The sequence below is a fragment of the Amphiura filiformis genome, chromosome 10 (assembly GCF_039555335.1).
Source record: "Amphiura filiformis chromosome 10, Afil_fr2py, whole genome shotgun sequence".
In the NCBI taxonomy this organism is placed as follows: domain Eukaryota; kingdom Metazoa; phylum Echinodermata; class Ophiuroidea; order Amphilepidida; family Amphiuridae; genus Amphiura; species Amphiura filiformis.
In genome coordinates this window covers 48,138,455-48,163,782 of record NC_092637.1, presented here as the reverse complement: position 1 = coordinate 48,163,782, position 25,328 = coordinate 48,138,455, and the positions used below count along the sequence as shown (strand labels likewise).

General features: G+C 35.1%; 1 protein-coding gene and 1 non-coding gene across 3 annotated transcripts in view; one reads left to right on the top strand and one right to left on the bottom strand.

The window, feature by feature from the left end:
- The window catches only part of LOC140162974 (uncharacterized), a 137,316-nt gene extending 131,308 nt beyond the window's left edge, over positions 1–6,008 (top strand). For both annotated transcript variants that reach the window (XM_072186298.1, XM_072186297.1), the window contains one exon: positions 5,623–6,008. In XM_072186298.1, coding sequence (XP_072042399.1) covers positions 5,623–5,897 — 275 coding nt within the window. In that variant the 3' untranslated portion in view covers positions 5,898–6,008. The remainder of the gene's footprint in view (positions 1–5,622) is intronic.
- An 8,337-nt stretch (positions 6,009–14,345) lies between these two features.
- On the bottom strand, positions 14,346–14,419 carry Trnat-cgu (transfer RNA threonine (anticodon CGU)). Its single transcript has one exon. It is a non-coding gene; the product is annotated as a tRNA-Thr (tRNA).
- Positions 14,420–25,328: the final 10,909 nt, after the last annotated feature.

Below are 25,328 nucleotides of genomic sequence, written 5' to 3'. Positions count from 1 at the left end.
GTTATTTTATATATGTTTTCAGTTGTCGGGTTATTTCTTTCAATTTTTGGGAAATCAGACCGAAAAGTAGACCTTTTTCTTTTCCTCCCTTTTCCGCCCTTCAATTTTTGTAGGGGCACTATACTGCCCCACTGGCTATGCCCAGGCCCGTGCGCAGAGTGGGCCGTGCGGTGGGGCAAAAGTCCTCAAAAAATCCTAATTTACGACCGTAGTGAGCAAAAAAATATGTTTTTATGCTTTTTAGTCAAAAAAAAGGTCCAAAGTTTGTGAAGAAGGTCCACTTTTTACAAAAACACCACAACCCCAAAAAAAAAAAAAAAACGGGCCTGGCTATGCCACTGCTCTATCACTCCCCTTCCTCTCCCTCCCTCTCCTTCTCTCTCTCTCTCTCTGTCTCCCTCATTTTTTAAGACCGGGGCTGCAGGCCCCAAAGCCCCACTCCCTGGGGCACGCGCCTGGTTTACCGTAATTTGTTGATCTATTTTGAGCCACCTAATCATAACATAACTCTACCCCTATCAATAAAATATAAGTGTCCATATTTCTCCGAATTTATCCCATGCACGTGTGCAAGAGTCAGGCCACGAGGTTAGGCCTGGACGTTTCCGTAGGGGCCTACCATTTTTCAAGTCATTTTTGAATATATTTTTGAAAAGTTGCCGCCACAATGCGTGCCAAAAATAGCTACCCCCTCCCCCTCGTTGACTGGCCAAAAATTCATTGTTCCCTACTTTTTTTGCCTTGCCAAAATATTCACTCCCCCCATGACTTGGGATTTTTTGTTACTTCAAAACGTTGGATATGGCTCGATTTTGCCAATCTAAATGTTTTCTGGTACCATTTGTCAGAATTTGCACAGATAGATATGATGTTTGCACAGGCAGAGCTTTGCTAAACATAGGAAAGCATATTCCGATACAGTCACCTTCTTTCCGATATGCTGCATCTAGCCCCAAACTGTAAAAAAAGCACGACGTATGTGATATCACAGCCCCCCGTATGTGAAATCACTGACCCGTCTTTGATATCAGAGACGTCTTTGAATTAGCAGTGCCCCCGAACTGATGTTGAAGCTCCAGAAATATCAAATGCTGATCGAAGCACAAATTTCTCTCCCTCTGAAGATGTCATGTTATTATTATGTTTTTATTATGTCCAGTGAAAATACTTTGTGCCAAATCAGCTCTAAATGGGAGTGTAACTTTCAGGATGTGGTGCAATATGACCACTCTGTAATTAATTGAGCTTTTATATAAAAGCAGCATTTAGGCCTATACTGTATGGACTGCATGGTATAAATAGCAATGATCTTAGTGTAACATGGTGAAAGGCATTCAGTGTTTATTTTCAAGTAGAAGTAACTTGATCCAGATAAACAAAAATAATGTACCACTCCACTAAAATTATTGTTTCTGGTAATGTCAGTGTGCATTGTATTATAGCTTCCTATTTGATTTCTGTAGGCCATAAAAAAATTAATTGAAAGTGCCAATGACTCTAAGCCTATAGCCCTGATGTTTTCTAGCCCTACTATAGGGCATTTAGACTGGCGATCCAAAACCATGCTATATCTTAAACCCTGGCTATCCTCTGTTTGATGACCTTTGACTTCGGATGACATTAATTAATTAATTAATGCATTTAAAGTACATACATGGTACAGATGCATCAGAGCTATTTATAGATGAGCACACAGTGCGAATTTGGGGAGGCTCGGACCAAGTTTAAAATTTGACCTTTGACCTTTGACCTCCGATTTCAACGAAGGTAGTTTACAACACTCCCCGTATTTTTCCCCAGCCCCCGTGCGAATTTGGTGAGGCTCGGACCAAGTTGAAAATTTGACCTTTGACCTTCGACTTCCGATTTCAACCGAAGGTAGCTTACGACACTCCCCATATTTTTCTCCATCCCCCGTGCGAATTTGGCGAGGCTCGGAGCAAAACTGACGGAGCCTTTTACCCACACGCATACACACATACACGCATACAACATTAGGCAAATTATAGTAAGATAGTCATATAAAAGTGATGTTTTATAAATTTTGAAGGTGGACCACATCGACTTTGGGCCCCTGAAAATGTTGAATTTGCAATAAATTTCATCTTCGTGAGGGCGCTGTTCGAAATGTAAATGAATTGTGAACTCAAATTTTTGGATATGCATTGTATTTATCCTATATTTAGCATAAGTGACAACAAAAAATAACTAATATAACAAAAAATGTGAATTTAGGGGGCTAAACTTGTCAGTTTATAAAACATTACATTTTTTCTTGCATATTTAATGACCCGTGACGCAAAGTGCATAATTTTTTTTATTTTTGTTTTACTTTTTGAAAAATTGGACATGCAATTAGTGTGTAAACAAGGTTTCAGACCTCTCTCTCTTTTTATTAGGAAGGTACAGGCTCCCAAAGATGAAATTTATTCAAAGGGCAACTTTTGGGTCCAAAGTTAGATTCCCCTACTCCAACTTTAAATGGCTGCCACAGAAAATCTGTATATTGAAAATAAAATGGAAATAATAGTAAATAGGGCCAATAACTACGCATCTAATCATTTTTTTTTTCAATATTGTGGCCAATTTGACTTTTAAGCCTTCCAAATTCGGCACATTTGCAGTACATGCAATCATAAGAAAATGGTCAACTTTGGGCTTGTCGTTTTATATGAAGTCAACCTAGACAATTACTGGCACTTACCTAAGTTGTAATATAAGACTAGTAGTCATATAAAAGTGATGTTTTATAAATTTTGAAGGTGGACCACATCGACTTTGGGCCCCTGAAAATGTTGAATTTGCAATAAATTTCATCTTCGTGAGGGCGCTGTTCGAAATGTAAATGAATTGTGAGCTCAATTTTTGGATATGCATTGTATTTATCCTATATTTAGCATCAGTGACAACAAACAATAACAAATCTGACAAAAAATGTGAATTTAGGGCTGCTAAACTTGTCAGTTTATAAAACATTACATTTTTTCTTGCATATTTAATGACCCCGTGACACAAAGCGCAATAATTTTTTTTATTTTTTTAAAACTTTTTGACAAATTGGGCATGCAGTTAGTGTGTATACAAGGTTTCAGACCTCTCTCTTTCTTTGTAAAGAAGGCACAGACTCCCAAAGATGAAATTTATTTAAAGGGCAACTTTTGAGTCCAAATTTAGACCCCCCTACTCCAACTTTAAATGGCTGCCACAGAAAATCCGTAAGAGCTACAGACCTCAAATTTGCAGTTTTTTAATATTTTTAGAGGTACAACATATGACTAAAATATCAAGCAAATCTGAGGGGGTCAGGTGGGGGGCCTCCTTGATTTCATATGGACTGACCCAGATATGGATTTTTTTCCCAAAACACCAAAAAAAATTAGGTCTTTTGGGAAAAAAATCCATATCTTCAATATGAAAGGTCAAAATTTTCAATTGACCGTCGGCTTTTCCTCCCTGCTACATACACTTTAAGAATATATCATTAGATTTATATAATTTACTTATTGGACTGTTATATATCAAAATTTGAAAAATATCAAATTTTTATAATTTGTCATAAAATTTGTATTACCGTAAACGGGGTGAATCGGGACAGTTTGGGCATGGCTTTAATTGTATTTTTTTCTTTGTAGCTTCAATTGCCACAGTCATTGGTGCATTTTATGTCCACACATGAGATCTACATACTGGTAATGTTAGATTGAGTGGATTTCAAGTGCTTTACCTCTTTTTTTGGGGTGACTGTCCCGATTCACCCCGAGTTTGGGGTGAATCGGGACAGCAGAGTAAATAGTATTTGATGAAGGTTTGAATTAGTTTTTGTACCCTTTATCCCCACAAATGAGGTGAATTGGGACATTAAACAAGTATTTAAATACGTCTCTAATAATTTAGAACAATTTAACAACAATTGATGTCATGTTTACTGCCATAACTTGGATGTTCTTTGGTACCCTCAACTGGACTGGACTTGTTACGGTAAAAAAGTAATAAAACTTTTGACCTTCACATTTCATGTTAAAACTTAAGTTTTCATTGTTCTTTTCTTATCACTACTTACATAAGGTAATACTACATTGTTTCTTACCAAATAAATACTGCATTTCTCCCTAAACATTAAAAAAAATACCGATAATCATGTGTCATTTTTAAAGGAAAAAAATTACGAAGCGAGCTGTGACTTTCAGTCAAAATGGACAACTCACACATATTGCAGACAACTGTTAAATGTTCTTGCTACTTGCATGTGATTTTCCATCAATAACAATTATCATGTACATACAGCCTAAAAGCAAAACAACCTTTGGCCAAACACATTATGGGCAATTTAGCAATACCATATACTGGTACCAACTTGCAACCAGTGCCATTAAAAACAACTCGCGAATGATTTCTATCAGTCCAACAAATTGAATATTGGCAAACATTTTCCAACTCTAACAGCAATATTCAAAGCATAATTAACTCAATAATTACTGGAACTTCAGGATAAGACTAACAACATTATAGTTCAAATGGTTGTCCTCCAAAACTTTTTTGGGTTAAGGGTGGGTGGCTTTCAAATTTGTTTTTCTAATTTTCTAATTCTAAGTCAAATTATAGAGCTACCCAATGACCTGTGCCCAATGAAGGTGCAAATAGGTCTGTTTTACCAATACATATCTTAATACAAGTTATACCATTAAAGATACAAACAAATTAATAACAATATTTTAAAAACAAAGTACGTATTTATTTAAAACCTGAAAATCCTTTCAAAAAATTGTTTCTGGAATTCTGAAAATTAGGTGTGGTAAAATTTTGTACCGGGACAGTAAAAACTCACTTCCTGTTTTTAAAATTAGTGGTGGGTGGTACCGGGTAGAGGACAACTAACTATTACAGGCTTAAGGTGATGCCACATAGAGAATAATCCAAACTTAATACCATTAAAGCTACAGTACATTGTGTCCCAATTCACCCCGTTCTCAAAAGTTCAAATCTGAAAAGTACAAAAATCAACAAAATTAAAAATTTCTTTGGACTAACCAAATTTTCACTTTTACAGCACATGTATGACACTTTTTGTGAGGTCCCTGTGCATTTCCAGCTCATTTCCTCCAATGGATCCACTGGGAGGGATAAAGTTCTGACCACATCATTTTTTTGGAGCAATTGGAGGAAATTTTCATTTTAGTGTCCTGGGCTCCATATTTCCTGTATCACATGTGCAAAGCCACCATTCTGATACTGACAGTCCATTTTTTTAACATGGGAAGAGAAACACACAAAACAATCAATTAGGTTTGAAAAATTTGGTGTCAAAAACTTTTTTGTGTTTTGTCCCGATTCACCCCGGTGTCCCGATTCACCCCGTTTTACGGTACCGTATATTGTGATTTTAAAAAATGAAAATTATTTGATATCAGAAAGACATGCTTCAGATTCAGAATGCAATTCGATAGGTCTGAGGTGCTCTCATGTCCCACAAAAATACTGTCGAAACGCAATAAACGCTCATTTTTGATCCCTTAAGCCACCCATTTATTTAGTGCTTATGCCATAATTGGGTTTTTAACTGGCCAAATTGTTATATAATTACAAATTCGAAGTTATAACATAAAGTTTTTCTTTTTCTTCTAGATCCCGAGCTGAACAGCAACCCCATACCTCAAAAACTCACCTTTCACCCACAACACGAGGTTCCCGTCTTAAGAGAATGGTTCTCGACACATTCTTATCCATCCGAGTATCAGTATGAACAGTTCTGTGCATTGATTAATACCAGCGCAGTGAGACTGGAAAGAGGGAGACCTGTGGAAGTGATCCATCTGAAGAATTGGTGGAAGAATGAACGTCAGAAAGGGAAGAGACAGCTTGTCATGAGCATTCAGAGTGCCGAAACTTCATCTTCATAATCACAATATTATGCTGTGAAAACACCATGCATTGGTGATATTCAGAGTGATAAATCTGTTAGGCCTAAAAAAAATTGTTTGATTGGCGTAACCAGACCGACCCTAAAAATAGGTCCGACCCTAGACTTTTTTTTCTTATTTTTTTGCAAAAAAGGATAAAAAATCTAAAAAGATTAAAATTTAAAAAATCCAAAAAAAAAATCGTGATTTTCAGCTTAAAATGTGTATAAAAAAATTATAAAACAAAAAAAAATGCCGACCGACCTACCCTAATTTTTTTTTCATGTTACGTCAATCCAAAAAATTTTTTTAGGCCTTATTCCCAGATTGGTCTACAAAATATTCCATTGAATTTGAAATCTCCCTGTGGAAGATTTAGCTCAAATCTTCCACAGAGGGAGTGCGGGATTCAAATAGAGTAGACTATTAATTGTGTAACTTCCATTTAAAATACTCACTCCCATTGTGGAAGCTATAGGGAGAGGCATATGGGTTTCAAAATAATTAACCCTAGCCAATTCCATTTGAAAAACATACTCCCTCTGTGGAAAACTTTTCTTAAATCTTCCACACGGGTATGATATAAAATTGGATGGTTTTTCACCCAATACACAAATTTATTGGTCAAGTTATGATTTTTAAATTATTGGATGAGAAATAGTCGAGTCCAATATTTTTAAACTCATAGCGAGACTTATTTTAATTTTGTTTTCAGAATCTTTTCTTTTTAATTATGTTTTCAGAATCTTTTCTTGGTCAAAAACATGACTTTTGGTAAAAAATGTGATTTTTGGTCAAAAATGTGGTTTTTTGGTCAAAAATGTGATTTTTGGTCAAAATGTGCAAGTCAAAAATGAATTTTGGTCAAAAAATTGTAGAAAACAAAATTGTTTTGGGAAAAGTGAGCCTATCCAACACAGTCCAAGTTTTGAGTCCAAGTGTTGATTATATTGGACTCTTCAACTCTGTACAAAGTATAGGAAGGAAGATTCTGAGAACATAATAATGGCAGATATTGGGTAGTTTTAAGTTCTGATGAGACAATGTTAAAAGTGATTCTTTTGAAAACAGATGTATGAATAGTGTGGAATCCTCGAGTAGGGGACTAGTGTGTGCTATATTATATTCAGGAAATGTGTGCTATCAGTTTTCTGAGATTTCCATGAATTACCAAAATTTTGACTGAAATGAATGGGACGCACACTTCTTTGTGTGATGTCCATTGGTGCTAGCTGCTATTTTGAAAATAGGAGCCATGGGTAAAAGTTAAATTTTATTAATGATATTCATGTAATAAATTTATATCAAATGAGAAATCCTATTTTTCTCATTAACATATTGAAATTAGGAGTTCCAAATTTGTATATTTCGAAGATATCATCAAAAAACTGTTGAATTAGTCTAAAACGTGGTATACCACAATTCAACAGTTTTTTGACGATTTCTTCGGAAATATACAAATTTTTATGCATTTTGATGGGGTTTGGGGTAAAGTGGTAGGGGGGGGGGACGAGGCTGTCAATCAGGTTACCCTTTAAAAGCACTGGTCATGATGACTGAGGGAGTATGTGATTTATGAGACGTCTCTGAATTATGATACTGTCAGGTGACTCGGCACTGAAGAGTCTTTGATATCAGAGACGTCTTTGAATTAGCAGTGCCCCCAAACTGATACCACAATTCAACAGTTTTTTGACGATTTCTTCGGAAATATACAAATTTGGAATGCCTAATTGCAATATGTTAATGAGAAAAATATGAGCTTTCACCTGATACCGAAATCTGCATTTTGATGGGGAAATTACAAAAATTTTTGACTGAAATGAATTTGACACACACTTCTTTGTGTGATGTCCATTGGTGCTAGCTGCTATTTTGAAAATAGGAGCCAATTGTTAAATAGGAAAACATGGTGAAAAGAAAGGGTGGTCAGTGTATTTGTTCATCCCATCATTTTCAAAGTTGAAAAACTAGTATGTGATGTGTCATGTCAAAAGGAGACACTTTTGGGCAGGTTATCAATTTTGAGGTTTTTACATATCTTAAATATATAGATATTTTGCTCCACAACGCTGTTTTCCCCAATGAAATCGGACATTCCTATGCGAAGATACTGAGTTCGCCAGTTATGGTATTATAAAATTGGAAATTGAGATATCGGCCTTTAAAAATATTATTGACAATGTTGACAGTAGGAATTACCTTGAAAAAATGTCTCAAAAAATACAAGATGCCAGTTATATTCCGGTCTGAAAATAACAGACAATATTTTTAACATTAATAACATCACAGATTCGCAACAAACTCGAATTGTGAAAAAATCACCCACGGAGATTTTTGGCTATTTCTCCGTTACGATCCTGCCCAAAAGTGTCTCCTTTTGACATGACACGTCACATATATCCTCTATTAAAACACATCTTGATAAAATTGAGTTTAATAGCTGCTTCTTGCCAAAGTCACTTTCGTGCAGTTATTATTAGGGCTGCTGCAGAGTATTCGGCATTGAATATTCGATGTAACATGTCCTCATTATTTAACAGTCTATAATACCAAATTTATTAATTTGATTTAAACAATTCATTGATGCTAGCACTGGTTGCATCCATTACTGCTTGCAGACAGGAAGTCTGGAAAGGTGACCTCAACGATGTGGGTGGCCTTCCTGTGCTTTTTAATGGGGGCAGCAGTAACCATGGCCATGAGAATTTGTGAGAGCATAACAAGCATTCATGTATTTTCATTACAGTCGGTAAATATTTTTAATACTAAGTTTTTCATAACATATTAAAAAAGGCAGATACCCCTGCTGTATAATAAACTAGTTAGGTAAGTATTGAGTAACCTTGATGAAAATTATCAAAAAAGTGCCTATTCTTTTGTGTGTGTATGGTCCATCACCTGTCACTTGTAGTCTTGTAACATGTCTAACAGCGCTGCCCATGGCCGCTTGATGAATTGTTTAATTCAAATTTATCAATTCGATATTATAGACTGTTTAATATATTCCCACTCTATTTCCAGTAACGAATGTTTGATGGTGTCAAATTGATAATATGTTATGTAGAATTCTAACATTCATTAGAAGTTAAACATAATTATGAAGACATGTAACATCAAATATTCTTCATCCGCTAAAAAGTCTGTAGCGGCCCTTACTGTATGTTGTTTCAAAGCATATGTATGATGGAAGATGGGGTAAAAACTGTAAGTGATGCGCACCTATTAAATGAAATTAAATAATTTGTGATGTTTCTGCAAGAAAATTATGACATTTCCACAATATTCTCTATATAAATCTTGAGGGGCGAGGGCATTCAAAAAACCTCCATGTAAAAATGCCAAATATGGGCTGCAAATAAAACAAAACATAAAACATTTTGGCAAATAAAAAAGAGGAAATTAGCTTCAAAGAGGGAGGGGCCAGGGAAAATGTTGAGCGAGCCCAAAATAAATTTGTATTTTTTGTATTTTATTATTAAGTAGATTCTTAAAAAATAATGCAAATGCAGCTATTGTGTGTCTGTGTATTGATTGCATGCACACACATCTAATGTATTCAATAATTAAGCAAGTGTGTAAGAGGCGCTAACGGGCCACCGTAATTATGTAGAATACTGTTATTTGTAGCCAAGTTGGCAAACTGAAATTGAATTTAAATCTAAAAATTTTTTCTACTTTTTTAAAACTTACATTCATTGTCTGAACTTACATTCAAACTTTGATTTAAAAAAAAAATGTTTATTGAATACCAAAAGTGTAAAATATGTTGCAATTTCAAGTAGTAAGAGTTGTTGCACTGTCGTCATCAGTGGCGTAGATTTCTTTTTGACATTGGGGGGATGAGGTTTGGAAAAATTTCTTGAAGTATAGTGAATGCAGCACCTTTTAGCGACAGAATAATTTGATGGTTTGAAGGGTCCTACCTAAAACTAACTATGTAGTCCTACCTTAGAGGTAAAACTAACTCTGCGGTCCTACCTTAGAGGTAAAACTAACTCTGCGGTCCTACCTTAGAGGTAAAACTAACTCTGCGGTCCTACCTTAGAGGTAAAACTAACTCTGCGGTCCTACCTTAGAGGTAAAACTAGCTCTGCAGTCCTACCTTAGAGGTAAAACTAACTCTGTGGTCCTACCTTAGAGGTAAAACTAACTTTGAGGTCCTACCTTAGAGGTAAAACTAACTTTGAGGTCATACCTTAGAGGTAAAACTACTGAGGTTCTACCTTTGAGGTAAAACTAACTATGTAGTCCTACCTTAGAGGTAAAACTAACTCTGAGGTTCTACCTTTGAGGTACTAACTCTGAGGTTAAGCTCTTGTGTGAACGTTTCCCATCTCTATTAAAGTAATATTGTAACATTTCCATCAGAAATAGATTTGTATTTTCCCCCACAAACTTGCAATTTTGTGACAAGTGGACTTTCTTCCCAAAATGTGGACCTTTTTCATCCAAAAAGGAGTAAAAAATCTGATTTTATTTGCTCGCTATGCTAGAAAATTGAGATTGTTTTATACTTTTGAAAATTACGGGTGCCACCCTCCTCCTGTGTACGGGCCTGTGCCATGTAGTACAGTGTTGCGAACATCGTTACATATTCCACTAATTATTTTGATAGTATGAATCAAAGGCCTTACTCCTTTCTTGTATACAAATATAGCTAGTTTATTGAAGTAACTTGGATGTAAAGCTCATGATCATATCTTTTTTGGCCTTAGTCGTCTCTATTAAGTTTAAACTAAGTCTGAGGTAAGCTCCCGTGTGATCATTATAGCTTTGGCCTTAGCCGTCTCTATCAAATTTAAACTAACTCTGAGGTAAACTCCTGTGTGATCATTATAGCTTTGGCCTTAGCCATCTCCATTAAGTTTAAAATCTGCCAATCCTCTTATTGCGATTTTAATCTCACATCCTCATCTTATCTCATCATATGATTGTGTTTGTTTACGTGCTTGAGTTACTTATCTAATAAGCCGGGTTAGAAATGTCATTTCCTCCATTTTACTGTCTATCTTGTAAGATAGTAAAAATACAAAGTGATCTATTGGCAGTGACATAAAATCATGTCTCAAAGGCATCGGTTAAATTTTGACATGACATTATGCTCCTGGATCATACTAACTTCACAGGGCAGCTGTTTACTATTATAATATAAAAAAGTAAAGAAAATACAAAGTGATGTGTCCAATGGTAGTGACATAAAAACATGTCTCAAAGGCATCTATTAGATTTTGACCAACCATTATGCTCCTAGACCATACCAACTTCACAGGGCAGCTATTTACTATTATAATATAATTATCAAAATACAAAGTCATCTTGCCAATATATAAACATGTGAGTGATACAGTGCGCTTACAAATGACGACCAAAAAAAGGAAAGTGGGATTTCAGGCATTTAGATTTCGGATGTTAGTAAACCATTAAACATCTGAATGTGTGCAGATCATAAAATGTGTACCATAAAAATGGACCATTTTGCCACATGTGAGTGATAGTACAGGGTGCTTACAAATGGCTGCCAAAAATAAAGAAAGTGGCATTTCAGCCATCTTGATTTCTGATGTTCAGTATAAGCATGAAATCATCTGCACAGGTCATAAAATGTGTACCATAAAAATGAACCATCTTGCCACTATATAAACTATATAAAAGTGACATAGGGTGCTCACAAATGACGACCAAAAAAAAGAAAGTGGGATTTCAGGCATTTAGATTTCCGATGTTCAGTAGAAGCATAAAATCATCTGCACAGGTCATAAAATGTGTACCATAAAAATGAACCATCTTGCCACTATATAAACTTGTGAGTGATACAGGGTGCTTACAATTTACAATTTTAAAGAGGATGCTAGGATCACAAAATCCTCCTTTAAGACATGTGTACTTCACTAAATTAACTGAATAATCATTAGCTTTTCCATTCTTTCTGAAGTTTTCACTTCTTAATTATTTACAGGGTTCCCACGGTCCTTGAAAGTCCTTGAATTTGAAAACACCTTTCAAGGCCTTGGAAATTTGCACAAGTATAATTTTGACAAAATTTTGGGGCGGAGAGGAGCTGTCATTTATTAATATGTGCCGCATGGAGAGCTGCATCATGATTTTTGTGTTGTAGTAAGTCCTTGAAAATCATGCGTTTGGACCTTGAAAGTCCTTGAATGTCCTTGAATTTTAAAGGCTTCAAGGTGCGGGAACCCTGTATAATTTACATTGGTTTAACACCAAAAAGAGGAGGGGGATTTTCAATCTTTTCACAGATTCGTCTTTGCTTCACAAATGCAAAGTTCCAGTAAAAATTAAGTGCAGCACACAAGTTTCTCTGTGTGGCCATAGTTCTGGAAAAACATTTTCCAACATTTTGTACAGTTCTTTAAGACATGCAAACGATAAACATGTCCATAACCATGCTTAACTTAACATTCTCCTTAAGGGATCTGGAATGAGCGTTTTAAGCATTTTGACAGTATTTTTAGTGGGACATGAGAGCACATCAGACATATCGAATTGCATTCTGAATACGAAGAATGTCTTTCTGATATCAAATAATTTTCATTTTTTGAAATTCACGAGATAATACAAATTTTATGACAAATTATTAAAATATGATATTTTTCACATTTTTGATAACAGTCCACGAAGTAAATTTTATAAATCTCATGATATATTCTTAAGTGTATGTAGCTGGGAGGAAAAGCCGACGATCAATTGAAAATTTTGACCTTTCATATTGAAGATATGGATTTTTTCCCAAAAAGACCTAATTTTTTTTGGTGTTTGGGGGAAAAATCCATATCTTCAATACGAAAGGCCAAAATTTTTAATTGACCGTCGGCTTTTCATCCCACCTACATACACTTTAAGTATAAATCATCAGATTTATAAAGTTTTCTTCGAGTACTGTTAAATATCAAAAATATCAATTTTAATGATTTGCCATAAAATGTGTATTTATTGCGAATTTCAAAAAATCAAAATTATTTGATATCATCAGGACATTCTTGGTATTCAATGATTCATAATGCAATTCGATGTCTGATGTGCTCTTATGTCCCACAATAAATACTGTCCAAACGTTCATACCCCATCCCTTAATTTACTTGATCATATTAATTTTTTAATGTTTAGTAGTTTTTAGTGTGCATGATATATTGTATAGGTTTTTCACCAAAGTTGCTATTGACCAAACACACGTTTATAAAAAAAAAAACATTTTGTGAATAAATGAAACCAGATTCATGTTCCAAGTTGATCTGTCTATTATTCCCTTTTGTACTCTATGGGCAAATTATCTGTATCTAACTAAGGGCATGGTAATTAAACCTACCGCATGAAATTTTGAAATTATTGAATTAAGGGATCTAGAATGAGCGTTTATGGCGTTTCGACAGTATTTTTGTGGGACATGAGAGCACCTCAGACCTATCGAATTGCATTCTGAATACTGAAGCATGTTTTTCTGATATCAAATAATTTTCATTTTTTGAAAATCACGATATAATACAAATTTTATGACAAATTATTAAAATTTGATATTTTTCAAATTATTGATATATAACAGTCCTCGAAATAAATTTCATAAATCTAATGATATATTCTTAAAGTGTATGTAGCTGGGTGGAAAAGCCGACGATCAATTGAAAATTTTGACCTTTTATATTGAAGATTGGATTTTTTTTCCCAAAAAGACCTATTTTTTTTTGGTGTTTTGGGAAAAAAATCCATATCTTCAATACGAAAGGTCAAAATTTTCAATTGATTGTCGGCTTTTCATCCCACCTACATACACTTTAAGTATAAATCATCAGATTTATAAAGTTTACTTCCAAGTATTGTTAAATATCAAAAAGTATCAATTTTAATGATTTGCCATAAAATGTGTATTACATTGCAATTTCAAAAAATCAAAATTATTTGATATCAGAATGACATTCTTCGTATTCAGAATGCAATTCGATATGTCTGATGTGCTCTAATGTCCCACAATAAATACTGTCCAAAAAACGTTCATACCCTTCCCTTAATTGCCCAAAATTTGCATTGTCAGTAATGCTAGCCATCCTTACCATTCATAGACATGGTAGAACAAAATAATATAAGCATCTGAAGATATAGCATTATTGTTCTTTCTGAACTATTTTTATTTGCTAGCATCTAAAGATAGCATTATACTATTTTTCTTCCTGCAAATTCTGAACATGTTTTTTATATTGCATTATTGGCATGTTCTTCTAAAGTATGTTTAATTGTTATCTACTGAAGATAGTAATTTACTGCTCTATTTAGCAGATAGCAATTGAATATACTTCTGAAGAGAGCATTAGATTTTGTCAATACAACTAATGTTATACGGAAAAACAGTGGCATGATCGACGGGAATTATATAAATAAACATTATTTTTCATCAGGTTCGCCGTCACAACTAATAAAGGAGACAAGGAGAAAAAGTGATCCCGCCTGGGAATCGAACCCAGGACCTCAGGTTTACGAGACCTACGCCTTAACCACTTGGCCACGGGAGCTTAACAACTAATGTTATTTTGATTCAGAAAATGAATTTCAATTCAATTCAGATTCAATTCTCTTTGTAGTTAACATGTTTGATCCAATTCAAATTCAATTCTTATTTTGTAAAATCATTTCAATTCCAATTCAATGCATTGAACTTAACTTCTAACCAATTTCAATTCACAGCATTTAAATTTGATTCATATTCAAATTCAATTCTTACTACTGACACTGATACATTTTACCGGGCATTTTAGCGGGAGAAACTTTATTGTAACTCTGACAATACAAGTGAAATGGCAGAGTACATGTATGCATTTTCGATTCAATGAATCGAATTGAAATGAAAAAAAAAAACACATTTCAATTCAATGTATTGAATTGAAATCGATTCGATGCATTGAATTGAAATGAAAAAAACAAACATTTCGATTCAATTAATTGAATTGGAATGAAAAATGGCCAAAATCAAATTCAACTCAAGCAATTCCTATTCCATGCATTGAAATAACATTAATATGTGACGTGTCTTGTCAAAATCAGACACTTTTGGGCAGGTTATAAATTTTGAGGTTTTTACATATCTTAAATATAGAGATATTTTGCTCCATAACGCCATTTTCCCCAATGAAATCGGACATTCCTAAGCGAAGATAATGAGTTCGTAAGTTATGGTAATATAAAATTGGAAATTGAGATATCAGCCTTAAAAAATATTATTGACAATGTTGAGAGTAGGAATTACCTTGAAAAATGTCTCAAAAAATACAAGATGCCAGTTATATTCCAGTCTGAAACTATCAGACAATATTTTTAACATTAATAAGTAATAACATCACAAATTCACAACAAACCCAAATTGTGAAAAAAATCACCCGGGCAGATTTTTGGCTATTTCTCCATTTACGATCCTGCCCAAAAGTGTCTGCTTTTGACATGACACGTCACATATAACCATTTAAAGATAGCATCTTAATAGAGAGCTTTGCCAGTCATTTATTTTTTTAATAACATTGTCTAGAAGTGCTATTTTGGAGAAGATATTTTCAGTATGTGACATATAAGTTACATGTTAGATACATGAGAGCTATTTTTAAACTTTAAACACTGTTTTGTAATTTCAAACAAGCAAACAACACTTAAGGTATGTATTTACCCAACAAGTTCAGTCCAAAATATGATGGTAAGGCGACGAAAAAAGAAAAACCCTGTTTCAAATTGGGAAAAAATTTATCCTGTACAAATGAATGCCGACCCAAATTTCAGGAACAATTTTTTTTTTTGTATTTTCTCAAATTGCAAATTATTTACAGATTTTGGTGATTTTTTGGGTCATTTCCAAAATTAAAAAAAAAAAAAAAGGCTGACCGACTACTTGAAAGGTCCGCCCGCCCGTAGAACAGTGTTTCTTTTTTTCGTCGCCTAAACAATGATTTTTAAGGTTTGTCAGTCTCATTTTTAGTTGTACAGTATGAATTAATTATAAATAGGCAAAACATTTTGTCAATTTCATACCAAATTTTTTTTTAAATGCCACCCTATTTTTGCAGATTTTAGGGTCAGGTGGAAAGGGTAATACAAATCTAATAATTTTTTATTTATTTTTTTATACCAAATAATTTAAATATAAAAAAAAAAGGCACCCTATTTTATCAGATTTTAAGGTTGGTACATGTATTTAAAAAAAAATTTTTACAAATATACTAAAAAAATTTTTAAAAGCAAGTACATATTTTAGGATTGGTCAGAAAGGAAATCAAATGAACAATAGCCAGTGACAAAAAAATCCACTGACCATCCAGGATTTGAACCTGGGACCTTTGGTTTACTGGTCCAATGCTCTACCAACTGAGCCTTTTTTTGCTGACTCTCATTTAATGTTGTGTAGTAATGTATTAAAATCCAATTATATTATAAATTCACCCACACGTTTAAGCCACTTATAATAAGTTCCGGGAATAAGTTGCACAAAAATCTTCCGACTAAAGTCCAACCTGGATTATTGAAGACTCAATCAAAAACCATAAAGATTTTAATAAATATTAAAATTTAAAAGAAATTCAAAACAACCTTTAAACAAGTAAGACTTGCAACCAAATGTCTTAATGCAACTCAACATTTAGATAAACAGCATTAAGCTATACAGATAAATAGATAGTCCATGTAAGCTTCCATTAGCGTACATCCCACTTTAGAATAACACCATAATTTTCCCCTTTCTGTTCGCTATAAACCAAGATAACGGCAAATCTTACAATTTGATCACAGTGCTATCATTTGCCAATCTACCCCACCTACTTGAAGCGATAACAACAACTTTTACACAAATGCAGCAATCCCTCTTTTTAGCGATTCCTATCATTATTCGTTAATCTCGCCAGTAAAACAACAACTCATCAAGTTTCGCTGCTCCGCCTCTGGCGTTCAATCTCGTATATAATCTTCCCATAACGTTGTCCCTTATAAAAGAAACACACAGATTATCCACTTGGATTATCTTAGTAATCTATGCAGGGATTTGTTTGCAATGCCAAGGGCTCATCAATTACAGTAAGAAATCATGGAACATGGTTAGTGGATGTTCAGATGCCAATGGGGTTATTCATCATACAATATGGTGGGTTTTTTTGTATCAGAATTCTGAACTGCAAGGAAATAACTGAAGCTTGAAGTTTGCAATTGCTCTGATGAGAAATATGCATCTGATTGCACGAAAGAAAATAAGTAATTAAGGAAGAAAAGTTGATGTTATATTAACAACAGTACAGTAGCTTACCCACTAGGGGAGTTGCGACACCCCCCAGCTTGAAATACTGGGACAAAATTAACCAAATTTGTAATGGACCAGGGCTGTCAACTTTTTGGAATTGCTTGGCGTGAGACACTGTCGAACAGAGGTATACCAGGGCGGAATTATTTTTTGCCGACTGCAATGTTCATTTTGACCAATGATTAATTATTTGAGCCATGGTGCACGAGAATCTACAAAGTGGGGGGGGGATAACAAATTATTTTTACGATGCGGAAGATTTCACTCATTTGACAGCTCGAATGTGTGAGACTCACAGCCAATGGGCGAGACTCACGGCCAATGCGTGAGAGTTGACAGCCCTGGATGACAGCTGAGGCACGATTTAGGGGAAGTTAAAAATGAGAAAAAAAAATCATCACTTTTTTCCTCACTTTGCAAATTGTTTATGTTTCATATTATTTTGTGATAGAAAAAGTGAGGTTTTTTTTAACACTTTAGAAATTTTCCCTTTGTTATGTTTCTTATTACTTATATCTACTGGAACACCTTTTCCCATTGGCCAGTTTTAGACCATAATATTATTGATTTTGGCCAATACTACCATTATTAGCTGGAAAATGACAAAAGAAATTAAGCTCTAATCCAAGCTGTAATTTAGAGAGTGGGATGTAAAAACCACACAGATTATCCACTTGGATTATTCGTATTTGGTTTCAAGTTTTGGACACAAAATTAATAAACCCCGAAACAACACCAAAAATCATTGTTTTTGAATGGGGCTTCAACATTGTCTGTAAAAATAATACTGTTGTTTTTTGCAAACTTTTTCACAGCGAAAATACTGAATTTTTTGCTCCTTCGCTGGGATTACTGAATGGGGTTTTGCACACACCATTTGCAATGCATCATGGGAGTAAACAAATGACTGCTTTAGAATTTAGATCCCACGAGTAGTATTTCACCATTATCCCAGGGATATCCACTCCCACACCATCAGATTTACTGATATGTCCTAGGCAGTGTTCGAAATATGCCTCAAAAAGTTACAGGCCAGCCGGGCTTGACTTTAGAAAGTTACCGGCCAGCCGGGCCAGCAACTAGATGCCAGTCAGAAAAGTTACCGGCCAGGCCAAAAAGTTACAGGCCAATGGCCGGCTGACCGGCCCTATTTCCAACGCTGGTCCTAGGAGAGAGACATCAATCTCATTTACTTTTCATTACAAGTTTGTTAGACATGTTAGAGTGATGCTAACTTGTAACTTTGATCGTTTTCAGGTTCAAAGTTAAAGGAGGATTTCGTGATCCTAGCATCCTCTTTTTTCAGTAGATATTCACGAAAAAAGCTTATTCCCAAAATTTCAGTTGATTCCGATTTTGCGTTTGTGAGTTATGCTTGATTATGTGTATTACACTGCTCCATAGGCCAAGTGTTGTAATTTCGTTCTGGTATACCAAAACAAAATTCAAATTTGACGATATTTTTGCTAAATGAATTAATCTGCAAGAAATTTTTGGTACATAAACATTATGTAGCCAGAGGTTTCCATTGGTACAAAAATCTCAACTTTTTTTGAAAAAAGTGGGGGGGTGAGGCTGTGGATCATGAAATGTCCTTTTAATATCAATGGTTGTTGCAGGATACATTATGACAATAATTTTGGTCAAACTGACTTCCGAAAGGCTGAAAACAAAAAGGCTGAGATTTGCTGGACACTATGCCAGAAGTGAAACAGAGGCAGCTTCCAGAGTTTTGCTGTGGCAGCCTACGCATGGTAAAAGATCAAGAGGACAACCATGGAAGGACTATAAGCAACTAATCGAGAATACTGGACTAGAGGGACAAGACCAGGGGCGGATTTATTTTACTCGGCAAAGGGCGCCGGTAACTTAAAAATACAAAAATTGTAAGAAATTTAAAAAAAAGGAACAAATTCGGCCATGAACAGCAAACAATGGGCCAAAACCGTTAAGTTTTCGAGGGGGTAACCCTTTAACACATTTTTTTCGTCGTCGACCAAAAGGCGCCCCCTTTATCAAAAATTCCTGGATCCGACCCTGAAGACATTAGGAACTGCATGCAGAACAGAGTTGTGTGGAGGGCCATCAGCGGAGTCCGACTAGACAAGTCGACATAAGCAGCAGTAAGCAGACTTCTGATAAAGAAACCCTGGATCCACATACCATACTCTATACCCACCTACAGGCGAACAAAACGATGTAACAACAGAAAGGGAAAAGTTGATCAGATAGTGTGAAATAAAACAGTTTAAACCTACAATTTTGAACAATTTCGGGCTCTCAGCAGAACCATCATTGGCAGCACTGACCACCCTCCTCCCCCAGTTAAAATAATAAATTTGACAAATTTACAGGCATATTTTCAGATTTCCCCTTAAATGTTCCTGGTAACGCTAATCAGGCAGGCTACAAAAGAAGGATTCTGAATTTTGAAAAGGCACATCAATTTTACAAGGTAATTACATGTTAAAGAATAGCAGCAATTAAAAGGGCATTTCGTGATCCACAGCCTCATCCCCCACTTTTCTCAAAAAAGTTGAGATTTTTATATCACTGGAAACCTCTGGCTACATAATGTTTATATACAAAATATTTCTTGCAGATTAATTCGTTTAGCAAAGATATCGTGAAATTTGAATTTCGTTCTGGTGCACCAGAACGAAATTACAACGCATTGTCTATGGAGCAGTGTAATACACATAATCATGCATAACTCATGAACATAAAATCGGAATCAACTGAAATTTTGGGAATAGGTTTTTTTTCGTGGATATCTAATGAAAAATGACATTAATAGAGGATGCTAGGATCACGAAATACTCCTTTAATAGGGCATCAAGGCAACTGCTAGTTATTTTGCAGCCTGCAATCAGGCCATTCTGGCAACCCCACTCACTCACTCACTCAATCTAAATCAAACAATTACATTGTAACTTTCAATTGATTGTCTGATCAATCAATCAAGTAATCAATCAATCAATCATTACCAATACCCCAGAAAAGCTGCTTCAACAAACCAGGTAAGTGAGCTCACAACAAACATAGCATTACAAAATCAAGTCAATGAAACATTTCATAAATTCGTCCAACTTTTGTATTCGATTTCAAGTGCTAGCTATAGCTATAATGTCATCCACACCTCAGTAGAGACTCATCACATCCAAGTATGATCCTCACTCGACCTACAAGGCTCAACCCACGACGCCCATGATAAATCTGCACATAATTGGATGCCATAATAAGCATTTAACCACAAGTACCTTATGCATTACAGTGTTACCAAAAACTACATCTAATAGCTTTAACTCTGCATGTAAACCAAAAACATGCTGATGTGAGGCTTACTAAAAAGTTCAAAATTTGTTTTAAATTTTTTTTAAATTTAAGCATTTTCACTTCACATGTGCATATTTAGATTCAACATGAAAAATGCATTAAAATGAGTACAAACAAGCCTAGTATTGGTTCAGTGGTTCTTCAGATAGGTTTTTCACTTTATGACGAGCAAAAATGGTACAGCAGGTTGCAGCACATAGAAACCTGGAAATGTCGGAATGTATTATATGACCAAGTTGACAAATCTCCATGTTTGTGATCAATGATCTCAAATTAATGCCACACAAATTTTCGGGATAATAACAATGAAATCCCTGATTAGATCTTTTTACAACAAAATCATATGAAACTATGAAAAACAACAAGTTTGAATTACTGGTGCCTGCAGCCATTTTGTGCGATTTGAAGTAGCGAGGAGTGAGTTGCAGACTAATATGGGGTGCTGTATATAAACTAGCTATTTTTGATCGAGTGAAGATTTAAAAATCAGTTTGATAAAAATGGAACATTTGAAAACTTTTACAAAGGTCTTCATTAGCATATTGCTTACTTGCTTAATTCGACTGGTGTCCGCGGAACTGTGATGGCTTTCCACAACTTCCTGTCCTCCATTGCTGTCTTGAAGTCTGCTGCCTCCAGTCCAGTACCATCTTCCAGAATGTCAATGTAGGTCAGAGCAGGTCTTCCAGGTTTCCACCTCACATGCTTGGGTATCCATTGAACCATTTTTGATGCGGGCTCCTCACTTCTGGAACAGTGGCCAGCAAACCGGGTTCTTCTTTCCCTGATCTTGTGGCTTATTTTGGGAAGATCTCCATATAGGTCTGCATTTGTCATATGTCATAATATTAGCATATTATTAGGCTAAAAAAGTATGGAGTAGTATGAAAAACAAATTCCATGGTTTCTTTTTCCCCTTTTTTGGAGGATGGGGGAGGATATGCCCTATACTCATTGTATGGTATTTTAAACCGCATTTTATGCCATTTTTGAGGGCGGGGGAGTGTTACAGGCTTACAGGGTGACAGAAGCAGGCCTATAGCCAGGATTATATTTTTTTCTTGGAGGTGTGGATTTTCCATTTGCAGACCTTTTCAAGACAATCTTCATTTTGGCCATAAGGAGAACCCTATTCAGAGAAAGTTTACAATATTTATCTAAAATTTTGATATTTTGACCCAATTTTCTTATTTTCTACAAACCAGACCTTTTGCCAATTTATAGGGGTGGGAGGGATATGAGAAAGCATACCAGTTTTTCCTCAGGACCTCTACACTCTGCCCACAAAGATTTTATATAGGTCCTCAAAAGGAACCACTGTAAAACATACATGCAGCTACTACCAAGGGGGGGCACTTCAAGAGCCCAAAATCAAACGATAATTTTAATCTTGAGCATTACAAAGGTTTGTGCACTCCACGGTTAGTGTGCATTTTTGGCACAAAATGTTACACAATAGGGTGATTTTTGCCCAAAATATGGTCATTTTCCCATGGTCATTCAACCATACCTCTTTGATCGGATCCAAAAGATCAGTGACGGCGCTACCGGGGGGCAAAAATATTTTTCTTTCCCCCAATTTTGAGACAAAAAACCCAAATTACGTAAATTTCCACTTTTAGCGATTTTGCCCCCCTCTGAAATTCACTTTGCCACCCCATGCACCCCCACCCCCTGAAAAAAATATGTCTGCAGTTTATTACATTTGCAAACCATCTTGTATCACCCTATATGAACATATCCACACGACCATGTTCCATAATACCATAACCATTGCACTAATTGAGTATTATCGCATCTCCCTCATGACGAGAATCAGATTTTTGATTTCAACTGCCACGGGCCATTTTAATTTCGCACGCCAATCCAAATGATTTGGTTTTAATACTTCATGATGATTAGTAACATTAATACTGATATCTTTTAGCAATAATAACACGGAGGGATGATGGCTGCGAGTTTTTTTCTTAGGTTTTTCAGATTTTTGAGATTATTTTTATCAGGTCAAAGTGATCTTCGCAATACTGTAAAAGTTGATATGTTTGTGGGATTAATTTTTCGCGCTTTACTAATTTTGAGCCATTTTGCTTGCTTTTAAATTCACGATTATTAAGCTTCATATACACCAACCTGAACACAACCTGAATATCTTTGTGCGTCGTTATTTTCATGCTAGCCGCTAACTGCTTAGAGTGCAAAAAGTAAAAATAAATGCGACATGAAAATTTCCACTTTTACAGTAAAAGTTTCCATCATTGTTAATTCAAGTATACCGGTACAGTATATTTTGCGTAGAGCCAATCTTTCTGATTCACATAGAATTTTACATTATACAAATTGAGGATGAGTGCTGCGGTTCTTTCAATATTTAACAGGCCCGTACGCAGGATTTTTTTTGGGGGTGCTGATTTTGAAAAAGTGGACTTTTTTCCAAGGGGGGGCAATTTTGTAAAAAGGGGACTTTCTTCCCAAAATTTTGACCTTTTTTGACCAAAAAAGCATAAAAAACCTTTTTTGCTCGCTACGCTTGTAAATTCTTGTACTTTTTGTATACTTTTGTAAATTTGGGGAGGTGCAGTCGCACCCCGCACCCCTGCGTACAGGCCTGTGACATGATATTGGGCGAGCAGTGGGAACCAGTTACTTTGGTCAAACATGGTCTAGTTTCAAATCTAAAGACAATAGGGTTTTTTTTTATCAATGTATTACTGAGTTGCCACTTAGTACTACCACTGACCACCATCCAGGCCCGTACGCAGGAAAAGTTTGGAAAAGTATACAAAAAGTCTCAAAATTTGCGAATGTAGCGAGCAAAAAATCAGTTTTTTACGCTTTTGTGGACAAAAAGATCTGAATTTTGGGAAGAAAGTCCACTTTTCACAAACTCGCCCCCCCTGAAAAAAAAGTCCACTTTTTCAAAACCAGCACCCCTCCAAATGAAATCCTGCGTACGGGCCTGCCACCATCCAATGAGCCTCAAACCATGCAAACTGGTGAAAAAGAAGAACATCATGTAAATGTAATTGCACAAAAATTTTGGGTAAAGAGTCCAAAACTGGCTGAAAATAAATAAAACATGGACATTTTGAATATGAAACAGGCTTGAATTTGGGCAAAACCCTGAAAAGTGTCATCTCCCTATATAACTTGCTAGCTAGATCAGGGATATAAGTAGACCTGAAGAAAAAACCCTGAACATCTGGGCGTGTGAATTTGGGGTAAAAAGCCCCCAATGGGCTGAAAATAAATAAAAGTGCGGGAATGTTGACAAAAAAATCTGAAATTCCAGATTAATTTTGAAACCTTGCATCCCTGCTACACTGTAGATGGGTTCCATTGACGAACTTGAAAGTCTGTGACCCCCAAAATTTGAATTTTTAAAATTGAACAGTCCTCGAAGTAAATTGTATAAATCTAATGATATGTACTTAAAGTGTATGTAGCTGGGATGAAAAGCCGTTCATCATATGAAACTTTTGACCTTTCATATTGAAGATATAGATTTTTTTCCCCATCACCAAAAAAATGGAGGTCTTTGGGGGAAAAATGTGTATCTTCAATATGAAGGTTAAAATTTTCAATTGATGGTCAGCTTTTCATCCCAGCTACATACACTTTCATTACATATCATTTAGATTTATAAAGTTAACTTCAAGGACTGTTCACTGTCGGCTGAGAACTAAATGATTAGGATTTAGCTATGTTTCATTTGGCAAAACAAGATAATATTTTTTATACAAACATTTTGTGCTGTATTTTTCTGGAATCGGGAAGGGAAACTTGTATGTTAAATTATGATTTTGCATGAGACCCCATATTTGCTTCATACATAGCCCTATTGTGGAACATGAAAGAATTCTCCATTCGCTGTTACTTAATGAGCTCATAATAAAATAGTTACCAAACATGTTAACCATGCCACTGATGCATGGTTAACATTGTATTATTGTATTTTGAATTAAATAAAGATTGATTGATTGATGCATAGGTGATGTGATCAAGCAAAATCAACACTGTGAGCCAGTATGTACTCCTGATTCCAGAATAATACAGCACAAACTTTTTTGGATTCAAAAATATTATCATGTTTTACCAAATGAAACATAGCTAAAATCATAATTCTTTAGTTAGTTCTAACTGGCAATAAAAGTCAAACTTACATTTTTGGAAATGAGGGCCAAAACATGCATTTTTAGGTGTGTGTTTTTTTTGTATGCTGTGGCAATCAAGTCCAAAGTCCAATCAAGTTCCAGGACTAATTTCTTGTTGTGCATTCTAATTTTTGGAAAACAAATTTTCTAATGTCTTCTACAACCAATTACCAAAATTTACATAAATATTAAAATTATGACCAAACTCACAGTATACTCAAAATTTTGAATGCTTAGACTAGTGCCGAATATTTTGTGATTACAATTGTGAGAAATGCTCATGCAAAATTACTTTTTCCCTCAAATTGTAAAAATATTAAAATTTGTCTTTTATTACCACTTACCAGTTAGTGGAATAGGATTTAGCTACATGTTTCATTTGGCAAAACATGATTTATTTTTTTTAACCAAAAAAATTGCTGCTGTATTTTTCTGGAATTAGCTTGATATTTTCTCATGGATTATGACAAATCACAAATACTGTGTTTTTGACATTGGCCTATTCCATACACACCTCTATGGAAGACATGACCTTAATCTTCCAAACAGAGAGTGTGAATTTGAAATGGAGTTACCTAAATGGGCAACTCCATTTGAAATCTACACTCCCTGTGTTGAAGAGTGAGGTCATGTCTTCAATAACAGGGTGTATGGATTTCAACTGTA